This window comes from Lepus europaeus, chromosome 4 (genome assembly GCF_033115175.1).
Source record: "Lepus europaeus isolate LE1 chromosome 4, mLepTim1.pri, whole genome shotgun sequence".
Classification (NCBI taxonomy): Eukaryota; Metazoa; Chordata; class Mammalia; order Lagomorpha; family Leporidae; genus Lepus; species Lepus europaeus.
In genome coordinates, this window is record NC_084830.1 from 39837109 (window position 1) to 39861283 (window position 24175).

Consider the following 24175-nt stretch of genomic DNA (forward strand, 5'->3'; position numbering starts at 1 on the left):
GGATCCTGCGGCGCTCCGTAGTTTTGCCGGCAAAGGTTGGCAGGGGGCGTTTCCACAGCCGGGCGCTCCGGCCCGTGCCCTTCTGCCGGAGCCCGCGGCAGCTGTGGGCGAGGCTGGCCGGGGAAGCGGGGGAGGCTGGCAGCCCGCCTCCCTCGGGTTCTCCGCGGCGTGAGCGCGGCTGCGCCCCTGCGCCGCCCCCTCGGCGCTCCGGTCCCCCGGCTTCGCTCCCGCGATCGGGGTGTCAGAATAATCTCGCCGGTCCCGGAAGTGGGCTCGCGCCCGCGGTTCCTACCCCCGCGCGGCTACTGTCGCCACGGTGGCGGCCACTGCATCTCGTCCCACCTCCGCGGCCTTGGGCGCCGTGGTGTCGGCGGGCCCCGAGCCTATGACGGGCCAGGGCCAGTCGGCGTCCCAGTCGTCGGCGTGGAGCACGGTGTTCCACCACGTCCGGTACGAGAACCTGGTGGCGGGCGTGAGCGGCGGGGTCTTGTCTAACCTCGCGCTGCACCCGCTCGACCTCGTGAAGATCCGCTTCGCCGGTAAGAGCCGGCCCAGACTCAGGACCGCTCCTTCCCCCTGTCAGCCCGAACTGGGGGCGGGGGAGGGCTCAGAAGGAGGCTTTGGGCTCCCCTGCCTCTAACCGAACTACGAGCAGGGGGTCGTTGAGGATGTCCGACTGTCCGGGCTCACCTGGAGCTAGATTGAGGAAGGGGGTCCGGTGAGGAAATCCGGCCTCCGTCCCCCTCGCCCAGGAGGACCAGGGGATGGGGCGTGTGGGTAGAAGAGTCTGAGAAAGTCTGTTGTAGAAGGTGGGAGTCGAGTCCTGATTTGTAAATGGAAGAAGGGATTGTGGCATTTTAGGACTTAGCCCTAGAGGAGCAAATCGTTCACCCTGGAGGTACTTTGAAACCGTAGTGTAGCCACGTGTTTGGCAGAGCTGCGGAAAGGAAAATGCTGGCGCTTGGGGTCGGGCATAGTTCTCAGCGGGTGGTTGTGTTAGAGTCCGAAAACATCCACTGCCCCAAGAATGACTCCAAGAGGCACTGTCATGCAATCAGCATAGGGTTTATTGATCAGTCCAGCATGCTGGGGCCCCCGATTAAACAGGCGGCCCCGAAGAGAAAATGGTCTGGGTTTTTATACATTAAGGCATCTGATTCATGTTAGTTACAGTTTGACAAGATTGATCACTTAGTACAGAGCTAACAACCAGTATATGTCAAGACAATTGTTTTACAAGTACATCTAATACCCGGTACATAGAGTAAGATAACAAGTGCTAAGGGGAGGATCAAAAAGGCTTCCTATCACCTCGGGAAGAGTCACAGATGTTCGGGTCACTTAGATCATGAGTATAGTCTAGGAATGTGGTGGGGGCATATATCTTATGGCTTACACAAAGAAAGTTACAGGTCTGTGTTCTATTAACTTTATTTTACAGGAATCATTGAGCTAATTAAACCATAACTCCTTAGTAGCACAAAACAGGTACAAGCAGTCTGTTGTAAAAGCCCTTGTTACATTTACATTAATCAAGTGAAACTGGGCAGGGGAGAGAACAGGGTAGGGTCACACTAAGGTTACTTTGTTCTTTATTCAGAGAAAGCAGTTCAGAGAAAGCATAACAAAAGGAGTGAAAGGAAAACAAGTGAAGCAGTTTCTAGTATTAAAGGGGCAGATTTTAGATTTCTTTTATTCCTTCAGTTGGGAATAGTTTGGAATACAATTCTATTGAGATTTCTTTTGCTTCATTTTGTTTTGTTTTGGTGTGTAGTGTGGTGCAGGTCCTAGTGACGAATCGGTAGCTAGAGTCCACGTGCTACCGATTTTTTTAAAAGTATCTTAAGTATTTTGAAATTGATAAAGCATTTTAGAAGTTAAACTCGCCAGGGCCGTGGTTTAACAGGCTAATCCTCCACCTTGCAGCGCCGGCACACCGGGTTCTAGTCCCGGTTGGGGTGCCGGATTCTATCCCGGTTGCCCTTCTTCCAGGCCAGCTCTCTGCTATGACCCGGGAAGGCAGTGGAGGATGGCCCAAGTCCTTGGGCCCTGCACGCCATGGGAGACCAGGAGAAGCACCTGGCTCCTGGCTTCGGATCAGCGCAGTGCACTGGCCGCAGCAGCCATTGGAGGGTGAACCAACGGCAAAAAGGAAGACCTTTCTCTCTGTCTCTCTCTCTCTCTCACTATCTACTCTGCCTGTCAAAAAGAAAAGAAAAAAAAAAAGAAGTTAAAGTCGATAGTAAATTCTGGAAAAGATAGTCTCAAAGATAGTCTTTGATACCTTTTATTTGGAAGCTTTTCTGGCATTTTGAGTTATCACTACAAGTTAAGTAGAATTACATCTGCAGAAGTAGAGAATTATATTCAGTTCACTTGGTAGAGATTTCTCTTAACTTTTATAGATTGCTGTAAGGGCTTAAGATGTACCTGAAGATGTACCTTCAGATGTACCTGATAGAATTCTTGGCCTGAAGGAATGTAAAATCTTAAGCTTGAGTCTTAGTCTCCTAAAAGATAATTCTAGACAACATAAAATATGGGGCAAAGTGCAATAAACCTAAATGAAAAATAGGCATACAGATATACTATGAAGATTGCTGATGCATGGGTCTGTCTCAAAGTAGTCCATGGAAGATTAGTTCTTGAGGTCCATAGAAGGACTAATATTTTGACAGTTTGGAGAGGAGGCAAGAAGCCGCTCAATAGAAGAAAATCAGCAAGAATTATGGAGGGTTATCCCTAGGGGAAAAAAAACATGAGAAAGGCATATAATTTCATGGAGTTTATGATGTATGCACAGATAATGATCATTATTGAACGATAATCGCCACTGAACGTTTACTAGAAACAAGGCAATGAACAAAGAGCTTTGGAAGCATTTTTCTCAGTACTATTCTAGTATATCTAAAGGGTAAATTAAAATGCCTGAAATGGAAATAAGGAATGACTTCAGAAAGTTAAGCACTGTCAGATTAACTCATCTGTTATGCCATGTGAAAACAGAAGCCAGGTCTGGATGTTGGGAATGAGATCAATATTAGGAATAGAGAAATTACCACACAGGGATGGCCATAGAATCTGCTTAGTATTGGACAACCACTCCTGTTGATTGGAAAAAGTGCCGATTAAAAAAGTCAGCATTTAAGGGTGGGCAGGACAAAAGAAGGACAAGAAATTTAATGGCAAAAAATAGAAAAGAGGAAAGTCAGGAAGGTATGGTGTGGGATAAGCCAAAAGAAAAGGGTGTTTCATTAAAACAAGTCAGGTACCACTAAGGGTTTGTGAAGAAGAGAGGACGCCCAAAGAGCACTTGGAGGCCCTCAAGTAGAGCCCTTAAGTAATGGATGAGGCCCAACCAAGATTGCAATGGAGGTGAGAAAGTCCCTGCTAACATAGTAGTTTTCTCTTTGCAGAAGCTTAACTGATAAGGGGCTACTGGGATCCAAGAGGGGATACTTAACTCTGGAGAGTCTTAAGCCTGTTTAAATTCTGATGGAAAGGAAACTAAGGAAGAAATTAAAGATGACGAAAGAGGATAGTGAGGTTTCTAAGGGGGAGGAGGACCTAAGGAAACAGGGTCTACAGCAATGTTTCAGACTTTTTGGACTAGAACCCCCTAATAGGAAATAAATTTTTCCTTTGCTACCTAATATGTATTATATATGTATCTATACACACACCCCTGCTACTGAAGCCCTTTTAATAATACTTATCCTAACCACTTACAATGTCATTTGTATTTGTTTTCTATTCCAGTCTGTTTTTTTTAAAGAAATATTAGCAACCTGCATAATTGACTTTTTTAAAAGATTTATTTATTTATTTTAAAAGTCAGAATTAGAGAGAGGGAAAAGCAGAGAGAGAGAGATCTTTCATCTGCTAGTTCACTCCTAGGATAGTCAACAACTGCCAGTGCTAAGGCAGGCCGAAGCCAGGAGCTTTATCCAGGTCTCCTAAGTGGGTGGCAGGGACATGGCCCATCTTCCACTGCTTTTCCCAGGCCATTAGCAGGGATTTAGATCGGAAGTGGAGCAGTGGGGACACTGACCAGCGCCCATGTGGCATGCCGGCATTGCAAGCATTATCTGCTGCACTGCTATGTCACAATGCCAGCCCCTCAATTGATTTCTTAACCTATTTGAAGTTTTTAAAATGCTGGTAAAGAGTGGAAGCAGAGGAGGTTAGTTTTATTGAGACATATACTTCAGTTTATTTGTGACAGAAAAGGAGGAATAAAACTAATATCCAGGGGCCGGTGCCGTGGCTCACTTGGTTAATCCTCCTCCAGCAGCACCGGCATCCCATGTGGGCACCAGGTTCTAGTCTCACTTGCTCCTCTTCCAGTCCAGCTCTCTGCTGTGGCCCAGGAAGGCAGTAAGTGCTTGGGCACCTGCACCCGCATGGGAGACCAGGAGGAAGCACCTGGCTCCTGGCTTCGGATGGGCACAGCGCCGGCCCTGGCGCCATTTGGGGAGTGAACCAACAGAAGGAAGACCTTTCTTTCTGTCTCTCTCTCTCTCTCTCACTGTCTAACTCTGTCTGTCAAATAAAAAAAAAAACTAATATCCAACAAATAAAACAAAGTTGTGTTCAGATGGTAGTGCTAGGTGCTCAGTTTTTTAAAAAAGTCATTGTTGTCTTTCCTCCAAAATAAATTTAAGATTAGTGTACACTTCTCTCTTTTTTTTCCCCCTCAGTTGTGACTGCAGACAGGGTCCAAAGAAGAGGAGACAATATCTTCCCTGGGTTTTATGGAGACTTATTTTCCCCTTCTGTGTTAGCCTCTTAAAGCACTCTGTCAGCTCTAAAAGGGCACAGGAAAGAGTATTGTTCCCTGTTTTTACTCCTTCCCATTTTTATCTTCTGCTTGTGTCTGTGGGCATCTTTTGATGCAATTACAGGCCAGTATCACATTTTTATGAGAGGTATACTTAAGTGTATGTATATCAATTCTTTAGTTGTGTATCTTTTAAAGACAATTTTTAAGTTGTTTAGGCCCCCCCAAAAAATTCCCAGTATTTTATCTATGTGGCATAGTCTCTTGTTTTCTTCTAGGTTTTTCACCTAAAAATTCATTCTCCTTGAGACCACTAAAATTGCCTTTCTAAAACATATACTTGATTATCTTAAGCGCATTTGGACCTACTTTTCAGAAATTTGAGGTTTGAGATTATAGCCAAATTTTTTGTGTGTGATTTTCAAGACTACTTTGCAGTTAAGGCTTACCATGCAAAATGCCACAGTGTGGCTTCGCAGCAGAAATTTATTTTCTTTCAGTTCTGAGGATTGAAGTCCAAGAGCAAGGTTCTAGCAGAATTGGCTTCCAGGGAGGCCTTTCTTGTTATCCGGGAGATGGTCTTTTCTCTTCTCTCTGCTTGTGCACTCCTGGTATTTTTTCCTCTTACAAGGACATAAATTCTTTCAGACCCAGGGCTCTGCTCTTTTTTTTTTTTTTTTTTTTAAGATTTATTTACTTATTTGAAAGAGAGAAAGATAAAGAGGGATCTTCCATCTGCTGGTCTACCCCCCAAATGGCCACAGCAGCCGGAGCTGGGCCTATCCAAAGCCAGGAGCCAGAAGATTTCTTCCGGATCTGACACAAAGGTGCAGGGGCCATCTTCCACTGCTTTCCCAGGCCATAGCAGAGCTGGACCAGAAGTGGAGCAGCACTGCAGGCCGTGGCTTTACCCTCTATGCTGTGGCTCTGCTCTTATATCCTCCTTTTACCTTAATTATCTCGTTAAAGGTACAGTCACATTGGGAACTAAGTCTTTAACAAATGAATATTGGGGAGATATGGTACATTCATAACAGGCCCTTGCCCTTCTTTCCAGCCTAATTTCCAGCACTTTAGCTAAACCAGATCCCCAGTGTTCTCCAAGACAGTGCCAGGTGCCATAGGGCTGCTATTAGACAAGCTGTTTTACACAAGCAATTTCACTTTATCACCTTCCAAAGACAACCTAATCATTCTTGCCTATTATTGAAACATTTAATAGAATAAAGAAATCATTAGTACTGTGTTAGTCCTTGTGGTTTCCTATAACCTGCTCACACCTTAGTAAACAGCCTTTATAAATGACCCCTCATATTCCATAATTTCCTATTTTGAATGTTCTGTTTCCTACAGACACATGGAATGAAGATGCCAAATTTATAATCTAGATGATTTTTCTCCCTAAGCTTTATGTATTTGAAAGGCTGAGTTACAAAGAGAGAGGCAGAGACAGAGAAAGATCTTCCATCCACTAGTTCAGTCCCTAAATGGCCACAATGGCTGGGACTGGGCCAGGCCAAAGCCAGGAGCCTAGAACTCCATCTGGGTCTCCCACATGGGCGGCAGGGGCCCAAGTACTTGGGCCATCTTCTGCTGCTTCCCCAGGCACATTAGCAAGGAGCTGGATGGGAAACAGAGCAACTAGGACTGAAACCGGTGCTTATATGGGATGCCAGCATTGCAAAGCAGCACTTTAATCTGCTGGGCCACAACACTGGCCCCTGTATCATATTTCTTTACAAAATTGACAAGATTACATGCCATTGCTGATTGAAATTGATGGTTTCTAAAAGTAGAATGATGGCAGTGTGGACTGTGAGATGTGCACAGGTTTAAGAAAGGTTTCTTGTTAATTGATAAAAGAGGATGAAAGGGAGGAGGATTCATGGATTCTCTCTAGGTATCTGGCACTAGCCTAGATGGTAGTGGTGTTTGTTTGGCTATACTGAACACTAGAATAAGAGCAGCTTCCAAAAAATGGAGAAAACCAGCTCAATTCTGGATACATTCAAGCAGAGTAGTTTCCTACTTCCTATTTTGGTTTTTGCTCTGTGTTTGCATTTGTGGGAGAGTAGAAAGAATTTCCAGGGAAGTGTTTTACCATAGCCTGTACATTTTCTTATCTGCCACTCTTTGGGTCTTGCCAGCACTCTTGATGTAATTGAAACTCCTGGCCAGTTTATTTTTTGAGAAATGTTTTTGAACATATGAATGCTTAATCTTCAATGTTGATAACTAAACAAAATTGAAGCATCAGACTGTTTACTGAGACTTTTGGATTATTTAAGAGTTACTGTAATACTTTTGAAACCATTATTTGAGTGTGTAATATGCCCTTAATACATACTTGGATAAACTTAGGGCTACTAATTTTGAAGTGTTAAATCTTGGAAAATAAAATTTCTTTTGAATTCTTTCCTTTATTTAATTGATTGCGTGGTATCCACTTATGTGTAGCTCAGAGCTAGAACTTTGCTCTTACCTCCTTTTGTGTGTCCTTTAATGCAGTGAGTGATGGATTGGAACTGAGACCAAAATATAAAGGAATCTTACATTGCTTGACTACCATCTGGAAGCTTGATGGACTACGGGGACTTTATCAAGGAGTAACCCCAAATGTGTGGGGTGCAGGTTTATCCTGGGGACTCTACTTTTTCTTGTGAGTAGACCTGGGAGATTTTACAGTATTAAAAATAGTTTTTGCTTTTAGCGATTGTTACATGTCAGTTGATAAAGCAAGATGAGTCATTTAATCTGAATTTTCCAGAGTCAGAACAAAATGGCTTATTAATTTATGCTCTGTCAGTTCTTATCAAAGGCATACTTTTCAACTGAAGTCTTCTTCCAAGAGGAAAGTGGACATCAAAGTTAGAGAAAATAAGATGATTTGACTCCCCTGCTGAGAAACGTTTACTGACTATTTTCTGCCAAATAAAGCCCGAATCTCAAGTGTGCCGGTTTTCCCTTTCTTCCCACCCACCCTTCTTGTTTGCATTGCTCATCTCTGTCTCTGTCTCTCAATACCAAACTCAACTGCTACCTCCTGCACAAAGCCTTCTCTGATCGAAGTCTTAGTTGGTGAACCCCTTATAATGCTGCCTTTGTTTTCTTTTATTGTGATTACTCGTGCTTCACTAATAGTCCTTTAGAGCCTGTTAAGAAAGCTCCCTTCTGGCCAGCGCCGTGGCTCAACAGGCTAATCCTCCACCTTGCGGCGCCAGCACACCGGGTTCTAGTCCCGGTCTGGGCGCTGGATTCTGTCCCGGTTGCCCCTCTTCCAGGCCAGCTCTCTGCTGTAGCCCGGGAGTGCAGTGGAGGATGGCCCAAGTGCTTGGGCCCTGCACGCCATGGGAGACCAGGAGAAGCACCTGGCTCCTGCCATTGGATCAGCGCGATGAGCCGGCCGCAGCGGCCATTGGAGGGTGAACCAAAGGCAAAAAGGAAGACCTTTCTCTCTGTCTCTCTCTCTCTCTCTCACTGTCCACTCTGCCTGTCAAAAATTTAAAAAAAAAAAAAAAAAAAAAAAAAAGAGAACGCTCCCTTCTGTGTTTATCTTTTTGTCAGAAAGCCAACTGCAGCACCTGAACACAGGTGCTCAGCACATATCAGATGCTCCTTTTTTGGTCTCTTGCCTTTTGTGTCCAATCTCTGCACTACCACAACTCTCCTTCCTACCAGTTTTCCTGTCTTTCCTAGTTAATTGCTGAGTGTGTGAATAATATTGTTTTACATGTGCTTTGATAACTGTATACATTTGTGGGGCGACGTGGTATGATCTTACAGTTAACAATTTCCAGCATGTCTGTTCCTTAAAAAGTTCTCATTTTGTGGTTGCATTACACATTGAATTTTACTTTTGGGGTGCTTTTGTTAAGTTACGTACACTTTAACAAATATTACTGCTTCTGAGACCTACTCAAACTACTCAAATGTAATTCTTTTAGTTACAATGCCATCAAATCATATAAGACAGAAGGAAGAGCTGAACAGTTAGAGGCGACAGAATACCTCATCTCAGCTGCTGAAGCCGGTAAGGCCATAAGATATATGATGTCACCTTCCAAACTTGATTTCTACTTTTGCTTTTTATTTTGTTTTTTCTTTGAACATCAAAGTTTAGATATGCTCATACAATTATGTTCATCAATTACCTAATGAGATTGCTTAGAAAGCAAGAATTCTTATTTAGAGAAGTTATGAAACTCTAGTAGCTTGAGATGATTTTGTATAGCATTTATTTTGTTAAAGTATAGTTTCAGATTTCAAATTACAGTTTAGTAACTTTGTTTAATTGCCTCATGTATATATCTTATCCAGAAGGAAAAATAAAGTGAAACCTATACGTCTTTAAGATTTAATTTTTTATTTGAAAGGCAGACTTAGAGAGAGGGAGAGACAGAGGTCTTCCATCCACTGGTTCACTCCCCCAAACAGCCACCATGGCTGGGGCTGAGCCAGTCAGAAGCCAGGAGCCAGGAGCTTCTTCCGTATCTCCCATATGGGTGCAGGAGCCCGAGGACTTGGGCAATCTGTTAATGCCTTCCCAAGTACACCAGCAGGCAGCTGGATTGGAAGTGGAGCATCTGGGATTCAAACTGGTGCTGCAGGCAGTGGCTTTACCTGCTGTGCCACAGTGCCTTCCCCTACCCATAAGTCTTTATAAATCCTGCATTGGTACTTTGTACAGCTTGGTTTTTTAATATCTGCTACTTGTTTAAGGCAAGAACTAACTTACTCATTTTTAAATACTAGTCAGTAGTAGGGACCTGACTCATAACAGGACTGAATAAGTACTTGTTGAATAAAAGAAACTTAGGAGACTTAGCAAATGTCATTTTGTATGAAATGTAAAATGTAACTTCTATTACATAGTTATTTTGCTTTTGAGGGGTTCTAGCTTACTTTGAGTGGATTTAAGGAAGCTTGTGATAAAGCTGGGGTGGATATGTGTGTGCACATACAGAGATTACTGAGGTGTTGGGGTCTTGGTCCTTTCCCCTAACCTGCCTCTCTGGTTTATGCCATCTCCTTCTCTGAAGATCTGTGTCTCCTTAGCATCTGTTCTGTGTGCCAGACCACATTGTTTAGGGGTCAGAACATCTTTTCTATCCTCATACTTCAAAGGGTGTGAGGCTAGAAACTCCCTTTGAATTTACCTCTCACTAACTACATAACGAATTTTTTATGGCCACCAAAAATTTCTATCCTTAACGTGCCTCGGAAACCACATCTCACTGTTCCAAGTACAGCCCCTGTGCAACTTCACTCCATGTGTAAATACACCATTCTTAATTGAACTGTTAAAGTGGGAAAGTGCTATGTGCTGAGTAATGTTGTTTAAATCTGATTTTAGGAGCCATGACACTTTGCATTACAAATCCATTATGGGTAACAAAAACTCGCCTCATGTTACAGTATGATAGTGTTGTGAATTCCTCACAGCGACAATATAAAGGAATGTTTGATGCACTTGTGAAAATATATAAGTATGAAGGTGTTCGTGGATTGTATAAGGTATGAATTATTATCAATATATATTGAATACTGAAAATTATAATTTCCATTGGCTCCGTGGTATCAGTTCTGAATTACCTAAAATCAGTCCTAAAACGAAGCCAAATTTTGACAAGAAACAATTTCATGAAAACTGAAATCTAACTTATAAATGTGGAAATTGTGTGATAAGCTGTTTATCTTCATTACCATAAGTTGTATTTTCATGACACTGTCAGGTATAAGAACTGTCTAAAACTGTCAGGTATTTCTTCAATGCAACCAGGTCACCCATTCTTTACTTCACTCCCTAGAAGCTGTTGTCTCTTGGGAACTTAGGCAATGTAGTATGGATAAGAGGTCTGTGGGTCTATTATAGTCTTATTTTGGTAGGATTTTTATTGACCTCAAACCTTATATGAATTAAAAAATACCCCAGATCCTTGTTGTATTACTGACATAATAGGCAAAATGTTAAAACTTTATCACTCAATTCTGAGTTTTTTTTTCCCCATCACTTATTGCCTTATTGTTTTAGAATACTAATGCTCAGCCCATTTAATTATTATTACCTTAATTTCTTGATTTTTCAAAAATTTATTCTCCCACTCATATCCCATTTCTTGACAGTGTGGGTCTTTATATGTATACTGTTTAAAGAAAAACTAACATGAAAATCCAGATATTAACTTATAAAGTAGAAGAAATACAGATTTAACCCTTTATAAAAACATGGAATTTGTGTAAACCTAAATGAATTTGCTTAAAATACTGTAGTATGAGGGGAAAAGAAATATTTAAATATACATGTAGTATTTATTTGAAGGTTTTTTGTTGTTTTTTTTTTTGTAATTCATTCCCATTTAGGGCTTTGTTCCTGGGCTGTTTGGAACATCACATGGAGCACTTCAGTTTATGGCATATGAACTACTGAAGCTGAAGTACAATCAACACATCAACAGATTACCAGAAGCCCAACTGGTAAGATAATTCTTTTAAAAAAATGATATTATTTACTTTTTTGGCATTTAATGAGTGAAAACTTTGTGATATTCTGGTAGTATTGCAATGAAGATGAGTACTAACTTTGCCACTGTAACGATATACTTAAATATTTTATAGGCAATGATACACAGGTGTTAAAAATAGAACCCATTTTATATGGAGTTTATATTAAAGGAGGGAAACTATTTTTCACTTAAAATCTACTTATATGTTTTTCCTTTATAATTGTTACAAATGTATATTTTCTAATCCTGTCTAAAGAAAAACATAAATGTTTTGTGTTATCGTTTTAGAGCACAGTAGAATATATATCTGTTGCAGCACTATCTAAAATATTTGCCGTAGCAGCCACATACCCATATCAAGTTGTGAGAGCTCGTCTTCAGGATCAGCACATGTTTTACAGTGGTGTAATTGATGTGATTGCAAGGACGTGGAGGTGAGAACACATGGGATATAAAAATTAATTGGACTTAATTTCTCTGAGGCTTGATTTCTTCATTTGTAAAATTAAACTTTCTAGACTGACAAGATTACTATAAAAATCAAATTGAGGTATATAAAAGTACTTTGAAAAATCATAAGTCAAAATTTAGGTATATAATATGAATGGCATTGAATATGAGAAGTTATAAATCTAATTTAGTACATTTGAGAAGGTACTAGCACCTTGCTACTGGTACCATAAATTTTGAAAATACTGCAAATACATGAAGAACATGCTTGTTCTTCAGCATGAAAATAGTTCGGTTATTATAGATAGACTAGGTAAATATCCCCATGTTTCCCTTTAATTCTAAAAGGCCAGAGCAGAATATTTAGAATATTGAGTTCAATTCAGGAAATATTTTTAACAAGAACTTAAGTGGCAACTTCCTACCATATCCTCTATTCTGGGCATTAAGAAGATAATTTTGTGTTTTATAGGTTGATTTATGCCGTATTTAGTATTGTATGGCATTTATATAAGCTATAAAACTTTTAATGCCTGCATTAGGTCAGTGAAAATTCCTGCATGTGCATTACCTTAAAAGCATTCGAAAGATGGCTAATTTAAAGAACTTTTCACTTGAGTTTCAAGATGTGCCTACCTTCTTCCTTAGTCCATGAAAAGAAAGTAGGCCCCTACAAATGGCTCACAAACTATATTACTTCAAAACACTGAAGATACAGACTTAAATCACAGTGGGGTTTGATTGCTTGCTCCACACCCTGTGTCAGTTAAACTTTTGTATTGTCAAGCTAGCAATTTAGGAAATTAAGCATCTCTCTCTTTTTCCCTCTAAAGGAAAGAAGGCATCGGTGGATTTTACAAAGGAATTGCTCCCAATTTGATTAGAGTGACACCAGCCTGCTGTATTACCTTTGTAGTATATGAAAATGTCTCACATTTTTTACTTGACCTTAGAGAAAAGAGAAAGTAAGCTTAAAGAAGATAATTCCAATTTATCTGCTCAAGACAGCAACAAGCTATTTTGTGTTTTAAATGTAAAATTCAAAAGAATGTTGCATAGCAACATGACTCATAATCAAAATTGGTCTATAACCATTAGAAGTTGAAGAACTAAGTCGTCATAGTGTTTTTCTGCTTTTTTGCATTCCCCATATGTATGGGACTTGGCTACCTCTGCCTGAAATGGCTGCCATTAACACAAAGTTAAAACTGACACCAAGTGTAGAATTTCACAAATTTCTTCATTTCATTGTTCAGATAGAAGCCAATTTAAACATTTGACAAATGGATTAGAAAAATGTGCTGCTTTTTCTGAAATTATTTGCCTAGATTGGCTTTAAAATTGACCTCTGTGCAATAGCAAGAAAATGACATCTTAAAAGAATGTCATTGTATGTTTCAAGGGTAAATTTAAGGATTTACTGGATAAGTTGTTGCCCAAATCTAGACCTTTGAGAACTGGGAAATGGTAGTGTGAACAAAATTCTTTGCAATTGTGCTTCCATTTTAATTCATTCAGAACGTGCTAACTAGAGACATTTGAGAAGTTATGTACTTCTCTGTGAAATATCTGACATCTGTTGTCATTCCATAGCCATTTTTTTCCCCAGAGACTCATATTCTGTAATTTAAAATATAATCCTGGATCCAGTTATCTTTCTGCATAGGTGTTTAGTATTTTTAAACTTACGAAATTTATACTTTCACTAACCAGTTGCATCAACCTTTATTAACATATGTGACTAAATAACTTACTGCTGGTGCTAAACAGATCACCTTTTACAGATGTTACAATGCTTGGGATCTGTTTATTGACAGGCTGAATGGAAATCAGAAACTAACTTTCCACTTTCATTTTTGGATACACAGATCCAGGGTCCCAAATAAATGATTAATCTACATTAGTTGTTTAAAGTCAGGTTGAATCCCACATTATATTAATGACCATTATTGATTTTATTTGATAAGTCATTGTAGATACCTATAAATATAAAGACCTGACCCCAAAGAATGCCAGTATAATGCTAATTTTATTTATCATAAACATCTATGAGTGCTGTTGCACTACCATCTACTTGTTGTAAATAAAATATTTTGGTTTTCAAAGCCATATTTAAATGGTTCTTTGAAAATAGGTTTATTTTTTATATTTTGGAAATGACATTGTTTTTAAAATAAAGGTAAAATACTAAGTACCTATTTGTATTTGCTATATCTTATCCAGTTAATAAGGATGTTTTATAAATTAAATGTGATATGCTTATCATACTCTTGGGTTATGCTATAATTCATATGGCATCTTGATGTTTGTTCGCACATGCAGAGAGGAGCTGCAATTGACATTTGAAGTTTTAGAGGCAGTGCCATTATTTGAATACCTCCTATTTACCCACAAATTAATAAAACCGTTCTTGCCCTCTGAGAACATAAGAGCTTGTATAGTAAGTAAATGTGCATTAGGGAACTACAGTTAGGAAATTTCTACAAGTCCTGTAAGAGTTTTGAGAACAGAGAAGTCATTTCATTCATTCAGCAATAGTTGCTGAGCTCCTGCTCTGTGCCAGGTGTATCACCAAGCATTGTGAGTATAGCAATGAACAATAGCATTCTTGCCCTCAAGGGACTTTGGTTTTAGTGTGAATGACAGAAAACAAATATATGCACAATATACTTTGCACCTTTTTAAAATTTAACTTATTTATTTATATGAAAGGCAGAGTGACAGGAAGATAGAGATTTTCTTTTTAAAGATTTATTTTATTTATTCATTTGAAAGGCAAAGTTACAGAGAGGCAGAGAGAGGTCTTCCATCCAATGGTTCACTCCCACAGCCAAAGCTGCGCTGATCTGAAGCCAGAAGCCAGGAGCTTTCTGGTCTCCCACATAGGTGCAGGGGCCCAAGGACGTGGGCCATCTTCTACTGCTTCCCCAGGCCGTAGCAGAGAGTTGGATCAGAAGTAGAGCATCCAGGACTCCGAACACACACCTATATGGAATCCTGGCACTGCAGGCGGCAGCTTTACCCACTATGCCACAGCGCCGGCCCCTAGAGGTCTTTTATCTGCTGCTTTACTCCCCAAGTGCCTGCAACAGCTGGGGCTGGGCCTGGCCAAAGCCAGGACTCAGGAATTCCATCTAGGTCTCTCAGATGGGTGGCAGGAACCCAAGTACTTGGGCCATCATCTGCTTTCTCCCAGTTGCGTTAGCCAGAAGCTGGATGGAGAGCATAGGTAGGGCTTGATTCCGGGCAATCTAATAGGGGATGCAGGCATCCCAAGCAGCAGCTTAACCTCCTGCACCACAACACTTGCCCCAATATACTTCTTTTTTTTTTTTTTTTTTTTTTTTTTTTGACAGAGTGGACAGTGAGAGAGACAGAGAAAAGGTCTTCCTTTTCCGTTGGTTCACCCTCCAATGGCCGCTGCAGCTGGCGAACCACACTGATACGAAGCCAGGAGCCAGGTGCCTCTCCTGGTCTCCCATGCAGGTGGAGGGCCCAAGCACTTGGGCCAACCTCCACTGCACTCCCGGGCCACAGCAGAGAGCTGGCCTGGAAGAGGGGCAACCGGGACAGAATCCAGCGCCCAGACCGGGACTAGAACCCGGTGTGCCGGCGCCGCAAGGTGGAGGATTAGCCTATTGAGCCATGGTGCCGGCCGCCCCAATATACTTTCAAGTATTAAATGCCATGAATAAAACTAAAGCAGATTTGGTTGGTTATAGTGTTGCCATCTTGGATATGACGGTTGGAGTCAGGAAATGTCTCTTTTGGAGATAACACTCAAAATTTTGTTTTTTAAGGGAAAGAGTTTATTGGGGGAAACCCGACAGACTGGAGGGAAGGGACGAAGCAGGAGAAAGAGAGAGGAGAGGAGAGCAGAGAGAAGAGAAGAGGGGAAATACTTTAAAAGAAATGAAGAAGCAAGCCACAGTGACACAGGAGACATTCTAGGCAGACAAGAATAGGAAGTACAAAGGCTCTGAGGCAGGAATTCACTGGGAGACAGAGGATGTACTGAGAGAGAAGAGGTTGGAGAGCCTGACTGTCTGGTTTCAAATCTCAGCTTTTCTACTTTGTTTTTGACCTTAGGCAAATCATTTCACCTCTGTCTGAGGTTTCCTTATCTGTAAAATAATGTCTTAGATCAGTTCCTCTGTAGCAATGCCTCAGATCGAGATCCTTGGACAAGTGAGTGAGAGATTGCTTTTAGGAGAAACCTGTAATGGAGTAAAGAAAATGGGATTAAGGCAAGGACAGAATTTGTAAAGCCTCAGCCTGACCCTACAGAATGAATTGGGCCACAGAGGTCTGCCCAGAGATGAGGAATGTGAGCCATAGGTTCCTATATCAGGCAGTCTGGACTAGGGATGCCAAGGTGCCTGTCCTTGGCCAAGAATTATCTTCCAAATAAGGGTGGAATTGTGAGCTCTTAGCAACCAACACCTGTAGCAACTGGAATATGTGTATACCAGCCCAGTAAAACATCTGAGTGAGTCACCAACAACATCTGCTACAAATGAAGATATTAAAAGTACATAGCTGTAGGATACTGACATTATTAAGTGAATTAATCCAAATAAAGAACTTACCATAGTGCCTGGGCTAGTAAACATTAACAGAAGCCAGATCTTTTCAGGCCTTGTAAACCGAAGGACAAAGTTTAGATTTCATGAAAAAAATCAGTCTGATGATTATATGGAGAAATAATTAGGAGACAGCAAGAAAAGCAGGGATACAAGTTAGGAAGGTTTTCAAATGTCTAAATCAAGAGCTGATGGTCGCTTGTGCACAGCTGATGGGATCATAGGTAATTTATAGCTGGGGAAATTGCAGCAGGATTCTAGAGGGGAAATATTTGAGTTGGACCTTGAAGGAAGGATTCCAAAGGGAACCTTGAGAGGCTCATGGGAAAAAGAAGACAACATGTGGGCCATCTGAAGCAGTGACTTGTCAGTCAGGGTGGTAATGAAATGGAGGAGAAAGCTCAAAGACAGGCCAGAAGTTGGGAACTCTCTTTTTAAAGATTTTTATTTATTTATTTGACAGGTAGAGTTACAGACAGTGAAAGAGAGAGGTCTTCCATCCGATGGTTCACCCCCTAATTGGCTGCAATGGCCAGAACTGCACTGGTCTGAAGCCAGGAGCCAGGAGCTTCCTCCGGGTCTCCCACGGGGTGCAGGGGCCCAAGGACTTGGGCCATCTTCTACTGCTTTCCCAGGCCATAGCAGAGAGCTGGATCGGAAGAGGAGCAGCCGGAACTAGAACAGGCACCCATATGGGATGCTGGCACTTCAGGCCACAGCGTTAACCCGCTGAGCCACAGCCCTAGCCCCAAGAAGTGAGAGTAATTAAAATGAAGAGACATGGTTAAATCTTTTTTTTTTTTTTTTTTTTTTGGACAGGCAGAGTGGACAGTGAGAGAGAGAGAGAGACAGAGAGAAAGGTCTTCCTTTTTTGCCGTTGGTTCACCCTCCAGTGGCCGCCACGGCCGGTGCACCACACGGATCCGATGGCAGGAGCCAGGTGCTTCTCCTGGTCTCCCATGGGGTGCAGGGCCCAAGCACTTGGGCCATGCTCCACTGCACTCCCCGGCCACAGCAGCTGGCCTGGAAGAGGGGCAACCAGGACAGAATCGGTGCCCCGACCGGGACTAGAACCCGGTGTGCCGGCGCCGCAAGGCGGAGGATTAGCCTAGTGAGCTACGGCACTGGCACCGTAGTTACATCTTAAGGGTAACAGAGGAAGACCAATCAGATAAGAAAAGCAAAGTCAAGAAAGGATGTTATCAATCGTGTCAATAATTCAGTAGGATGAAGATTGATGCCACTGATAACTTTGAGCAGACCCAAATTATAGAGGCTGAAGACAGATTGCAGGCAGCTTAGTAGTTGGGGCAAACTGCAGGTATTCATTTCACTATGGGTTCTTCTTTCGTGTCTTGGCAGCCAGTAAAAATGGTGACGAACTTTAGCTTGAAAAAACTCTGTGAGTCTAGAAAAGAATAGAGGTAGAGGAAATTGGCTAATAGAAAACCAGATTACTAAAGGGAGAACAGGAAGAAACAAGTTAAATATTGTACAGACCAAAAATAAGCTTGCTTGGAACTATGCACCTGAGCATGTGATCAGACAATGATGGGTGTGATGCTTTGAAAAGAAGGCTGTATTACATTTCAATGTGTGCTTTTATAGCCCAACGGTATTTTAAAAGTCATGTTTTTTTAAACACCACACTAAAAGGGATAGCAACTAAAAGGTATATTTGCATTCATGAGTCATCAGAGTTAGGATTTTCTTTTGGATGTGAACACTATTCAATATAAAAATCCTCCAAATAAAGTATGCATTATTATCACTTTCACAATAAAGGCTCTTTAGCAATTATAAAATACTGTGAAATGACCTAGTACACTTTTATGCTTGTTTTCTAAAAGTGTGTTAGGTAACGTGCAGAAAATTTGCGAAGTTTTGAATTGCTTTCTAAAGGAGTAAATAGGAAGTAGGATCTGAAGTGCCTGTAGGGAATGCCTGTTTTTGACAGCCTGGGATCTGCTTCTCTTCCTTCCTGGAGTAGTTTTAGGAACCTACCCCTTCCTCCCTTCTCAGCTTTATGAGAAGCAGCACCTCTCAGTGTGGGGACACCATTAGCAGGGCCATTTTCTGTGCAACATCTATATTGGTGATGAATTACTGGGAATTGGCACACTTAAACTAATGCAGTCAGAGTGACTTGTAAAGACATTTTTTTCTCTTCTAAATATCCTGACGTAGATTCTTTGCTGTTTCATGAACCAGTTTAGGGTCTTGAATCAAGCAGAGTTTGTAAAAATGAAGTCAACACCAAGGAAGTAACAACAAATTGAAAGAAAACTGGGTTCTGAGTCACGTTATATGGGGTTATTGAGCACCTCTGACTCCTAGCAACCTGTACTTCTGGAGTTTTCACTTGGGTGACCCAATACATTTCCTGTATTATTTAAGCCAGTCTCAGTTGGGGTTTTCTGTTGTAACTAAAACTTCCCAGATGACATGATTTGATACAACTGACACTTTTGCATCATCTGTCATAATATTGGTGGACTCTTGTTGCTATGGAAATTGATGTCACCTTTTTGAAAAGTGAACATTATGGGACTCTTGTAGTCACATAGTTTCTTATAGGAAAACATTGCTGGGGTGGTCTTTGGCGTAGTGGTTAAGGAGCTGCTCAGGATGCCTGCATCCCATATCAGAGTGCCTGTGTATGAGTTCTGGTTCTGCTTGTGATCCAGCTCCTGCTAAGGTGTACCCTGGAAGGCAGTCGATGACAGCCTAGGTACTTGGTCTCTGCCACCCACATGGGAGACCTTGACTGAATAGCTCCCAGCTTTGGCATGGCCCATCCCCACCTGTTGTGGGCATCTGGGGAGTAAACTACTAGATAGGAGCTCTGTTTCTCTCCTTTCTTCCTTTCGAATAAATAAGAAACATTTAAAAGGAAAAACATTGCTATTCTATTATTTACAAAAAATATTTTTTAAAGATTTATTTATTTATTTGAAAGAGTTACACGGAGAAGAGAGGCAGAGAGAGAGGTCTTCCATCCGCTGGTTCTCTCCCCAGATGGCCGCAACAGCGGGAGCTGTGCTAATCTTAAGCCAGGAGCCAGGAGCTTCTTCCTGGTCTCCCAAGTGTGTGCAGGGGCCCAAGGACTTGGGCCATCTTCTATTGCTTTCCCAGGCCCTAGCTGGACAGGAAGTAGATCAGCCGGGTCTTAAACCGGTGCCCATATGGGATGCTGGCACTGCAGATGGGCGGCTTTACCCGTTATGCCATAGTGCCGGCCCCTTCAAAAAAGTTAATCAGCCATTCATGGAAAGCATAAAGGAAAAAGATTGACTGGAAGGCAGAAAAATAACTAAGAATCTTCCAGTGGAAGGCTCAAACAGAAAAGGTGGATGATTTGGAAATTCTTATGTTTTCTGAGATCAAACACAACAGGTTTGTGTGTTAATTTTGACCTTGTTCTACTAAAGCTAGGAAGTTAAAAAACCAGTTCACACTCAACATGTCAAAAGGAAAAGCAACAAGCTGCTTTTGTTAAGTGGTCACATTAATCTGTTTCCTGTCCAATTTCCAAACTAAGACCAGCAGTAGAGTGTGGAATATTACTTTAATAGTGATGAGGCATATTAGAAAATACAGAGAATGAGATGTGAATCTGTGCAAAAATGACCTTTAGATTAAGCCCAGAGGCATGCAGCCCTACCTGTCCAGCTATGGACAAGTGAAAAATTTAATGCAGAGAGGAATTAGGCAGTATGCAGTTTCTCTGTAAACAGCTTATGCCCAAAGAGAGAGTGCTGTTCATGCTCACTTCCTTATCACAAACTTACTGCTATGGTTTAAATATCTCCACCAAACTCATGTTGCAATGTAGTCCCATTGTGAGGCGGTAAGAGGATGGAAACTAGTCTGACTGGTATTTGGATGTGAAAGTTTGGGTAGGTCAAGTGAAATAAGATCACAGGGCTGGCGCTGTGGTGTAGCAGGTAAAGCTGCCATCTGCAGTGCTGACGTCCCATATGGGTGCTGGTTTGAGTTCCAGCTCTTCCACTTCAGATCCAGCTCTCTGCTATGGTCTGGGAAAGCAGTAGAAGATGGCCCAAGTCCTTGGGCCCCTGTTACCCTGTGGGAGACCCAGAGGAAGCCCCTGGCTCCTAGCTTCAGATAGGTGTAGCCCCAGCCATTGTGGCCAGTTGGGGAGAGAACCAGCAGAAGGAAGACCTCCCTCTCTCTCTGCCTCTTCTCTGTGTAACTCTGACTTTCAAATAAATAATTTTTTTTTTATAAAAGTCACAAGGTTGGGTGCTAATCCAATGAGACTGTGGCTTCATGAGACCTGAGCTTAGATCCTGAGCCCCTATAGGATGCCCTGTACCCTCTTGACTGTACAGTTATTTCACCAGATGCAGCCATCTAATCTTGAACTTCAGCCTTCAGCATCATAAGCCAAATAAACCTGTCTTCCTTATAAATGTCCCAGTTTGTGATATTTAGCTATAGCAACAGAAAATGGACCAAAGACACTTAACCAATCAAGTGATTACCCCTCCATCAATCTAGGTCCAACCAGGAGGCAGAGCAGTGACTTAGATGGGTGAAATTTAAAGAATTTTTACACTATGTGTAGTAGTTAAATGTGTTAAAATCACTAGGTTAATCCTCTGCCTGTGGCGCTGGCATCCCATATGGGCGCCGGGTTCTAGTTCCGGTTGCCCCTCTTCCAGTCCAGCTCTCTGCTGTGGCCCAGGAGTGCAGTGGAAGATGGCCCAAGTGCTTGGGCCCCTGTACCCGCGTGGGAGACCAGAAGAAGCACCTGGCTCCTGGCTTCAGATTGGCGCAGCGCCGGCCGTGGTGGCCATTTGGGGGGTGAACCAACGGAAGGAAGACTTTTCTCTCTGTCTCTCTCTCACTGCCTAACTCTATCTGTCAAATAAAAATAAATTTAAAAAAAATTTAAAAAGGCCTCTCAAGTAGTACCCTATGGCTGAGAGAGGGTACCCAAAGAAAGACAAACTTGGAAGAGGGTTCACTTCAGTGTGGTTGCAGACCACTGGATGGTGGGGTTTGCTGGCTTGCCTGGGCCAGATCTGGTTTAGAATCATCAACAAGAAATGACCCCAGACACAGGCAAGCCAAGGCCAGTGAGCGGATTGCAAGGGAGCTAGGATGCTTTTGTAGATGCAAAGCCAGGGCCAGGGGCAGATCTCTCCAGATTGGAGAGCTTCAGAAATAAGCCTGAGGGGAAAGCAAAGCCAAGATTAGTGTGTACACTTGCAGAGGGAGTCAGAACTGCTACAGGCATGAAGCCAGGAGCGTGTGGTACCATCTCAAGAGGACTGTAGCAAGGTGGTCACTAGGCCTCCAAGGTAGGTAGCTGGGCCATGCTTTCTGTGTGGGCAACTGGATGAAGCAAAGCACTACCACATATACCCACCACAGATAGACACGCAGCAGGAGGAAGAAAAAGCAAATTTCAGCACATAAACCAGGAGCAACTCCTTTCCTACTGCAGTGTCCCTCCAGCATTCTCTACCCAATTTGCTCATTCAAAGAAGAAATGCATATGGTCCAATCTATTGCAGAGCAGGTACTGACGGATGGATTTGGAGCTGAGAAATGAATAATTGATAAGGGGCTCAGTAAGCCTCTGATGACTCTGCTTCCAGATGCACCAAGTCTACACACATTGGGCCTCCTGAACAACAAAGCAGCTATTTCAGCCTAACAAGATTTAGTTGTCCTGATAAATAAAATCCTTTTCTTTCCGCAAGATGAGAACATAGTTTCAACAGTCATTGATGGAGTTTTGGGGGAGATCAGTTAGTATCAGTTAACTCCATGGAGTGGGCCCCATTGTTGGAGTTCCTTTGCTGTACCGTGCAGTTTCTTGATCAGAAGCAATACTGTGCAGAATGCCATGGAAATGGATAAGGCATCTGGTGAGCCTTCAAATGATAGTGCCAACAGAAGTAATAGCAGCAGAGAGGAGAGGTCTGTATCCAGAATACAGGGCAATTTCAATGAGGACAAATCTCTGCCCTCCGGGTGGAAAAGGCCCAATGTAACCAGCCTGCCACTAGGGAACTATGCCATTTTAGGGACTCAGTGTCAGTCTCTACTGTAGGCAGATTTGGCACACACTAGCAGGGCTGAGGCAAACCTTGGTTAGGGACATTCCAATGTGTTAACTCTACAAGACCTCCTTCCCTCCCACTGCCACTTTGTTTACACATCCATTGAACTATCACTGAAAGTATGTTGTTTTTTTTTTTTTCTCATACTTACAAGCATCCTCTTCAATGTATGCCAATGCCATTCAAGTAGACCACAGGAATGTCACTTGAAAGTTTCAATTCTGGGATACTGGGAGAAAAGAAATGGGGCATTCAGGAGAAGATCTGAGGATAAGATGGTGGCTTTGAGCATGCTGAGGTTGCATTATCAATGGGACATTCTAGCAGAACTGGCCAATAAGCAGTTGAAGGTGGAAGTCAAGGAAATCTGGAGGATTTCTTCACATACAAGTGATAGTTAAAGCCATGAGAAGAGACCCAGTTGCAAAGAAAGTAAAGTCAGAGTCAATTGCAGGAGAGAGAAGAAAGAAAATTACATATTAAGGAAGTTTAGTCGATAGAAATAAAGGAATCCAAACAGAATAAAGTATCACTGAACTCCATGTAGAATATCTTCAAGGAAGGGAGAGTCAACAATATTAGAATTTACTTACCTTCATCAGTCTTACATCTATACTGTCTTCATGGACTCTTCTGATCACTCAGCCTGAAGTGATCCCTCCTCCTTTGAACACCACCACCCTTGAGACACTTTTATGTTAACTGACACATTCATCTTTGATTTATTGTTACTTTTATGTCTGATCTTAACCAAATAACAAGCAACGGGGGTGACCCTGTGGTATAGGGGGTAAAGCCACCACCTGCAGTGCCATATGGGCTCCGGTTCTAGTCCTGGCCACTCCTCTTCCAATCTAGCTCTACTATATGGCCTGGAAAACAGTAGAAGATGGCCCAAGTCCTTGGGCCCCTGCACCCACATTGGAGACCTTGAAAAAGCTCCTAGCTCCTGGCTTCAGATCGGCACAGCTCTGGCCGTGGCGGCCATCTGGGGAGTGAACCAGCAGATGGAAGACCTCTCTCTCTCTCTCTCTCTCTGTCTTCCTCCTTCCCTCTCTGTAACTCTGCCTTTCAAATAAATAAATCTTTAAAAAAAAATAAGCAATTTGAGTCCAGGGTTTGCATCTTTTCACCTTTTGTTATATAAAGGTAAAATTCTTGGGGCCGGTGCTGAGGCACAGCAGGTTAAAGCCCTGGCCTGCAGTGCTAGTATCCCATGTGGTCACCAGCTTGAGTCCTGGCCACTCCACTTCCGATCCAGCTCTCTGCTGTGGCCTGGGAAAGCAGTAGAAGATGGCCCAACTCCTTGGGCCCCTGCACCCACATGGGAGACCTGGAAGAAGCTCCCGGCTCCTGGTTTCGGGTCAGCACAGCTCCAGCCATTGCAGCCATTTGGGGAGTGAACCAGCAGATGGAAGACCTCTCTCTCTGGCTCTACCTTCTTGTCTTTCAAATAAATAAAATAAATCATTAAAAAAATATATAAAATTCTTAAAGTGCTGATGAATTTCCTGACACATAAACACCTTTTTGTCTTTGTATCCCTTAAAATGAACCATATTATACATGTGTGAGAAATAATATATGATTATTAAATGAATACACAATTAGATTTATATTCAACCTTTCAGATATGAAATACCAGAACTCCAACATCAGTAGAAATTAGCTTAAAGATATTAAATTTGTTTGAAATAAGTTTTATTTAACAGATATAAAATAGTTCTGAACATTTACAACTTGTACAAAGACTGGAAGCTTTTA

At 42.1% G+C, this 24175-nt stretch overlaps 1 protein-coding gene and 1 non-coding gene across 2 annotated transcripts; one reads left to right on the forward strand and one right to left on the reverse strand.

Moving 5' to 3' along the window:
• The first annotated feature begins 41 nt into the window (after positions 1 to 41).
• On the forward strand, positions 42 to 14158 carry SLC25A32 (solute carrier family 25 member 32). Its single transcript, XM_062188149.1, has 7 exons — positions 42 to 539; positions 7289 to 7439; positions 8725 to 8810; positions 10134 to 10294; positions 11141 to 11254; positions 11572 to 11717; positions 12567 to 14158. The coding sequence occupies exons 1-7, from the start codon at positions 386 to 388 to the stop codon at positions 12700 to 12702; spliced, it is 948 nt and encodes a 315-aa protein (XP_062044133.1). The 5' UTR covers positions 42 to 385; the 3' UTR covers positions 12703 to 14158.
• Positions 4699 to 4819, reverse strand: LOC133758973 (small nucleolar RNA SNORA26). The gene has a single exon (XR_009865868.1). It is a non-coding gene; the product is annotated as a small nucleolar RNA SNORA26 (small nucleolar RNA).
• Positions 14159 to 24175: the final 10017 nt, after the last annotated feature.

Coding starts and splice junctions, on each gene's coding strand:
- SLC25A32 (XM_062188149.1), top strand. CDS start 386: ATGACGGGCCAGGGCCAGTCGGCGTCCCAGTCGTCGGCGTGGAGCACG. Junction 7,440..8,724: donor TGGGGACTCTACTTTTTCTT/GTGAGTAGACCT, acceptor TAATTCTTTTAG/TTACAATGCCATCAAATCAT. Junction 11,255..11,571: donor GATTACCAGAAGCCCAACTG/GTAAGATAATTC, acceptor TTATCGTTTTAG/AGCACAGTAGAATATATATC.